General features: G+C 57.9%; 1 protein-coding gene and 1 long non-coding RNA gene across 12 annotated transcripts; one reads left to right on the forward strand and one right to left on the reverse strand.

Moving 5' to 3' along the window:
• Positions 1-70: 70 nt before the first annotated feature.
• Positions 71-5,170, forward strand: C16H17orf49 (chromosome 16 C17orf49 homolog). Of its 11 annotated transcripts, XM_025361403.1 has the most exons (9): positions 71-415; positions 971-1,187; positions 1,318-1,394; positions 1,791-2,520; positions 2,704-2,798; positions 3,424-3,525; positions 4,147-4,337; positions 4,556-4,660; positions 4,903-5,170. In XM_025361403.1, exons 4-9 carry the CDS (start codon positions 2,500-2,502, stop codon positions 4,965-4,967), a joined length of 579 nt encoding a protein of 192 aa, XP_025217188.1. In that variant the 5' UTR covers positions 71-415; positions 971-1,187; positions 1,318-1,394; positions 1,791-2,499; the 3' UTR covers positions 4,968-5,170. The 11 variants fall into 11 exon arrangements, with proteins under 11 accessions (XP_025217188.1, XP_025217187.1, XP_025217183.1 ...); XM_025361402.1 differs by lacking the exon at positions 971-1,187 and having other exon boundaries at positions 71-411; XM_025361398.1 differs by lacking the exon at positions 971-1,187 and having other exon boundaries at positions 289-415; positions 1,791-2,798.
• On the reverse strand, positions 3,466-5,013 carry LOC112609061. The gene is made up of 2 exons (XR_003116159.1): positions 4,715-5,013; positions 3,466-3,664 (listed from the first exon to the last, which is right to left on the reverse strand). It is a non-coding gene; the product is annotated as an uncharacterized LOC112609061 (long non-coding RNA).
• Positions 5,171-6,258: the final 1,088 nt, after the last annotated feature.

The raw sequence follows: 6,258 nt of genomic DNA on the forward strand, positions 1-6,258 counted from the left end.
CGTGACCTCACAGACTTGGTCACGTGACATGCCAGCCCCTTCCATTCCCGTCTGCGGGGGAAGGGGGACCAAGAAACCGGAGACCCTCGCTCTTCCAATACTCATGCCCTAGCTACAGAGGTCAAGAAGGGCTTCCCCAGGAGCTGTTTCGGTTTCGGACGGCGCCGTTTCCCGCGAAAGTCCTGAGAAGAGTCCAGCCTTGTCCTCCTGCCGCCCCCGGGCGGGATGGTTGAGGCCTAGGCCACGCCCCCTCTGCACCCCTCCGAGGGCATCCTGGGCTTTCTCCCACCGCTTTCCTAGCCCGCTTGCACTTCGGCTATTCCCGACTCCCTTCTTCATGGCGTCGCTCCTGTGCTGTGGGCCGAAGCTGGCCGCCTGCGGCATCGTCCTCAGCGCCTGGGGAGTGATCATGTTGGTGAGGGGACTCCCCAGCAAGGATCGGAGAGGGCCTGAGGGGCTCCGGGCTAGGAGGGTTGGGAGGCAAGGAAACTCTGGGCCGCAGGCAGGCCGGAGGGGCCGGGGATCTACAGGCCCCGAAGAAGGAGACAGACTGAAATTGAAAAATGGGAACTGTTCGAGACCAGCCTGACCAACATGGTGAAACCCCGTCTCTACTAAAAATACAAAAATTAGCCGCGCGTGGTGGCGCGCGCCTGTAATCCCCGCCACTAAAGGAGGTTGAGGCAGGAGAATCGCTTGAACCCGGGAGGCGGAGGGTGCAGTGAGCCGAGATCGCGCCACTGCACTCCAGCCTGGGCGACAGAGCGAGACTCCGTCCCAAAAGAAAAAGAAAAAAGGGAACTGGAGCAAAGGGCCCTGGAGTGGGAGGAGCTGGGGCTGGTAAATGTGGAGACCCCTCAAGGTAGGATAAACAAGAGCGGGGTTCCTGAGAGATGCTTGAGTTGAATGGAGGACATGGGGGGAAAGAGTGCTTGTTCCAGAAATGGGTAGCTGGGCCTTGTTTTCCCAGTAATCCACCCACCGCCACTTCAAGAAGAAATGATACGAAGAAGTGCCGATTCTCCCTCCCCTCTTGCGCACTGTCCCGTGATGATGACGCCTCCAGGGAGGACGATAATCTGGGTTCCTGGGAGAGAAGGCTTGGTCACTATTCCTACCCTTGCCTCGGCCACTTGTCTCAATGTCACCACCTCACGCCCTGTTCCAGGTGGCTGAGTCCGAATCCAGTAACCACCACCTCGTTTCGGTTCATCTTAGGCACGGGTGTGGTAGCAACATTAGAAATGGGAGGGGTTTACGAAGTGAACTTGAGGTCAGGTGCCTGAATTCAACAACCTACCCATTCCCCTTTTCCAGATAATGCTCGGAATATTTTTCAATGTCCATTCCGCTGTGTTGATTGAGGACGTTCCCTTCACGGAGAAAGATTTTGAGTAAGTATTCGGGTGGGGGAGGCGGGCTGGGATCAGGTGGGAGGTGGCGAGGTCAGATTACGTCTGGGAGGTCGGGTGCTTGGGGCCCCTAGGTTAGGGAACAGGGAGAGGAGAGCTGCTTTCTTGAGAATGTGGTTAGGAGCTAGGGAGTCCGACCTCAGCGGCCATTCCAAACCCACCACTTTAGGTGTGGCCTCTTTAGGTATTTTACTTTTCTGTGCCTCTCAGTCCACCTCTGCAAAATGGCTGCTATGACAGATCTCACCCCATAGGATTGTCAAGAAGATTGAATAAAGTAATACACGTAACAGCGCCTAGACAGGTGCTGGGCACATACTGCTCAGCAAACGTTGGATGCTATTAATGTTTGACACCTTGCTTCATTCCCACCCCCAGGAATGGCCCCCAGAACATATACAACCTTTACGAGCAAGTCAGCTACAACTGTTTCATCGCCGCGGGCCTTTACCTCCTCCTCGGAGGCTTCTCTTTCTGCCAAGTTCGGCTCAATAAGCGCAAGGAATACATGGTGCGCTAGGGCCCGGGCGCGCTTCCCCGCTCCAGCCCCTCCTCTATTTAAAGACTCCCTGCACCGCGTCACCCGGGTCGCGTCCCACCCTTGCCGGCACCCTCTGCGGGACTGGGTTTCCCGGGCGAGAGACTGAATCTCCTCTTCTCCCATCTCTGGCATCCGGCCTCCGTGGAGAGGGCTGAGGCTGGGGGGCTGTTCCGTCTCTCCACCCTTCGCTGTGTCCCGTGTCTCAATAAAGAGAATCTGCTCTCTTATGCCCTGTGTCTGTGTTTCAGTGGGGGCGAGCACGGGGCTGAGACTGGAGGTCGGCCTCTGCCTGGGGAGTCCCGACCCCTGAGCGGAAGCGAAGTGGTGCGGAAGTGAGGCGAAGGCTTCCCCCTTGGCCTGGGCGCGCCAAGCTGTCGAAGCGACTGCATCTGATGGGGCGGGGAGCCACAGGGTTGAGCCTATCCGCTACGGGAAGGGCGGGACTTCCTGCGCGGGGGCCTGAGCCGCTCCGTCTCCCTGCTCTCCGTGGTCCCGGCTCGCGTGTAGCGGCGGCGGCGGCGTCTCCGTGAGGAGGCGCGCGGGGCCATGACGTCAGCGTCCACAAAGGTTCGACCTCCCCCGCGGACAGCGCTCCCTGGCGGCCACGGGAGGGCGGGCCCCCCACTTGGCTGGCGGCTCTTCCGCCCCGGGCGGGGGGCGGGCGGGAGCCGAGCCTGGGGTGGGGCTAGGGGCTCCAGGCGGGACGGGGAGGGCGGGCGCCGGCCCCCCGTGACGCTGCCCCGCCCCCAGGTCGGAGAGATCTTCTCGGCGGCCGGCGCCGCCTTCACGAAGCTCGGGGAGCTGACGATGCAGCTGCATCCTGTGGCCGACTCTTCCCCTGCGGGGTACGTGAGCCCGGACTGGGACGTGGACGCTGAGAGCGGGCGCTTGGACTCGGTCACAGACACGGACCCTCTCTAGCACAGGGACAGACGTTAGTTTCCCTTTGTGCCTGGCACAGCACAGAGTAGGTGTTAATAAATGATCGTTGGATGAGGGAATGAATGACAGATAAAAATACAGACAGGCCTATGGCCCAGACTCCTATTTCACAGTTTTCCCTGCTGCGAACGGGTCGACCACAAACCACCGCCACTCCCAACCACCCCAGTTCATGGAATTCCCCCAGACGGCTGCAGGCTGTTGGTGGGTCTGTTTGAAAAGCCCTTCTTGGCGAGTTGGTTTCAGTGTGCTGTGTACAGCAGCCGTTTAACGTTCATGGTGTAAAGGGGTGTCTAAGGTGGAGGTGGTTGTGATTTCTTGTGATTGGGGTCCTCCAGGTTCCCGCAGGGCCCTCAAGAGCTTCCCGCCCGTCCCCCGCCCCTATGGAGGACCTCTTTATGCATCCGTGGAAGGGGTCCCAGAAATCGGAAGGAGGCGGCTGGTTGACTGTGGGATGCATACATAGCCTGTGGGCTGGCTCCACACCCCCCTCCCATTTTTGCTATCCCCCCTCTCCCCTTCTGACAGTGCGAAGTGGACGGAGACGGAAATAGAGATGCTGAGGGCTGCTGTGAAGCGATTTGGGGACGATCTTAATCACATCAGCTGTGTCATCAAGGAACGGACAGTGTGAGGGAGGGTGGCTGCCAGAAAAGGGCGGGTGGGCAGCCTTCTTCCTCCTTACCCAAGGTTCCATCGTCCTCAGAACTCCTTTCCAGCTCAGCTGCTTCCCTACTTTGTCACTAGTTTTTTAGAATGCCCTTGAGAACTGAAAGAACAGAATTGTCACAGTTGGTCAGAAGTTCCTAAAATGCTGTGGTAGTCCTTCCAAGAATGTGAATTTAGGTTGCCTGAGATGCTCAGTTATTGTATTTGATGATGGAAGTCCCCTGGTTATTTATATAAATTCTGGGGGACTCCACTGCAGTGTTTCCAGGGATATGGTGATCCTGAACTAGTTGATCAGTAAATCCCAATCCACCTGTAAATCACCAAGCCTTACCCAATGTCTCTCCCGGAAGAGAATGAGGAGATGGGCCTTTCCCACTACTCAGCTCAGGGACTCCACTCTCCACATTCCACCCACCCTGAGTGAGTGTAAAACTTTGGGAAAGTGAGAACCCTCCCAATGGGTTGGGGCCCCGACCTGGATTCTTTTCAAGGGACTCCCAGAACCCCTTCACCTCCCCTCCCTTCTTCTGTTAGTCTCTCTGATGACTCCTTTCCTAACCTCTTCTCTCTTTTCTTCAGGGCTCAGATAAAGGCCACTGTGAAACGCAAGGTATATGAAGATTCTGGCATCCCCCTTCCAGCTGAGTCACCCAAGAAAGGGCCCAAGAAGGTGGCATCTGGTGTCTTATCACCTCCTCCAGCTGCCCCTCCTCCCAGCAGCTCCAGTGTCCCCGAGGCCGGGGGTCCCCCCATAAAGAAACAGAAGGCTGGTGAGGGCTGTGGACTTGCTACCTAGGGGTTAAAGGTCCATCTGAGGTTCAGTGAGAGAATTGGGCTTGGGTCAAAGAAGCGTCAATCTCTCTTCCTGTCCCTGTGGAGGTTCCCAGAGAGGGGCAGAGGGGAGGGGAGGCACGAAGCTTTGGGAAGCTCGGGGCTGGGGGAAAGGCCTTCAGGGGAACCTAGAACCTAGCTTATGCCCCCTTCCCAGATGTGACACTCAGTGCTCTGAACGACTCCGACGCCAACAGTGACCTGGTGGATATTGAAGGGCTAGGAGAAACTCCTCCAGCTAAGAAACTCAACTTCGACCAGGGTAGGAGTCCTCCTCCTCCCACACAGCTGACAGGGTGGGGGAGAAAGGGCTCACCTGGATGGCAGGGCACGGTCTCCGCAGGGGCCCCTCCCTCGTATAGGGGTTTCGGAAGAGAAGGTGCTCTCATACACAGCGCAGAGCATTGGGTCAGTACGTAGCAGGGTGTTTCAGGGAGTTGGGAGTGGCCTCGGAAGCACACTGGGGGCTCGCTCCATCTCGGCCCATTTTACTTCCTGTTCCAGACAGCCTGACCCTGGATTCTGGCCTTCTCATGACCTCTGCTGATCCTCCTCTCCTCTCCTGCTGAGCCTTCCACCTCTGACCTCTCACTGTTCACGCTGGACCTGTGGATCTCCTGGGACTCCGAGCAAGGCCTGCACGAGAGAGGGCTGAAAGGCTGCTGGGGCTGCCACCTCGCTGTGCCCGCATAAGCATCTGCCCCCAACCCCTTTGACCTTCATCTGATGGACATTTTTATACAGAAAACAATAAAGATTTCCCTCTCAGCTTCGTGCTGTCTGTTTAACATTATTAGCAGGAGAGGGCTGTTCCCTCTTCTCTCCTCGGCCCGTGGGGGCTCAGCCCCTCCTCGGTAGTTTTCACCACCCTGCCTGGAGCAGCACAGCCAATATTGGCAGACTTGCTTCCCTGTGCCAATATTTCTGTGCTGCTAGAGCCAGGGAAGCTGGGTGTGGGTAACAAAGACTCCACTTTGTTCTCTTGAGGCAGAGCGTGCTCCCAGGGTCTCTGGCCGTCAGTATTCTTGAAACTGTCCTGGAGATTTTAGAGGGGTGCTTACATACCCCACCCTCTCCTTCCCCACCTGGCAAGAAGTTTGTCACAAGGCCCCAGATATTTTTTTGTGTCACTTCTCCAGGATGGCCTCCCAGGGCCAAGCCTCGGCGGTGCCTCCCCCACCCTCGCTCTAACACCACAGTGTGGTTTGGACGTGGCCACAGTGCCGTACAAACCACAGTGTGCTGCTGGGGCGGGAGCAGGACCGGGGTGGGCTGAGAGGAAGAGAGCACACAGCAGTGCCGGGAAGACCCCAGCACCGCCTCCAGGAGCGGGGGGATAGAGAAGCCTTAAAAGGCAAACGTGGCCCCCAAAAACGTTTGGGAGGAACCAGGGACGGACTGAGCAGGCAACTGGAAGGTGATGGACCACAGGGATGAGCTCATAGTATAGGAAGACTGGACCATCTTCCCTTTGTAGGAACTCAGCTCAGGGGATCCCTAGGGTGGGGTCAGAGGCAAAAGAAATAGGGAATGACTGGGGGGACCAACAAACTGCCTCCTGTCTCAGCAAGGGCAGGGACCCAAGGTTTCCTGTGTCCGTCCTTCCTCTCCCGGGGTCAGAACCCAAGAGAAAAGCAAGGAGAGACAGAGGGCCAAGGCCAGCAGGGTTGGGAGTTGGCAGTCCAGAGGTGGTGGGGCCGGAACATGGCTGGGAGAGGGGGGCCGGAAGTCGCCCTGGGCCCTGGGCCTGTCACAAGATGGAGGCCAAAGGCAGGAAATGGAGACCAGGGGGAAGGGGAGCAGCAGAGCCCAGGAAGAGGGCCATCTGGACCTGGGGGGCCAGGTATTCAACCCCCAGTG

Source organism: Theropithecus gelada, chromosome 16 (assembly GCF_003255815.1).
Source record: "Theropithecus gelada isolate Dixy chromosome 16, Tgel_1.0, whole genome shotgun sequence".
Classification (NCBI taxonomy): Eukaryota; Metazoa; Chordata; class Mammalia; order Primates; family Cercopithecidae; genus Theropithecus; species Theropithecus gelada.

Bases quoted from the DNA above. Each gene is read 5' to 3' on its own strand.
- C16H17orf49 (XM_025361397.1), top strand. From the start codon at position 2,500: ATGACGTCAGCGTCCACAAAGGTTCGACCTCCCCCGCGGACAGCGCTC. The intron at 2,799-3,423 runs GTACGTGAGCCC...CCCTTCTGACAG, and splicing joins GCCGACTCTTCCCCTGCGGG to TGCGAAGTGGACGGAGACGG. The intron at 3,526-4,146 runs GTGAGGGAGGGT...TCTTTTCTTCAG, and splicing joins GTCATCAAGGAACGGACAGT to GGCTCAGATAAAGGCCACTG.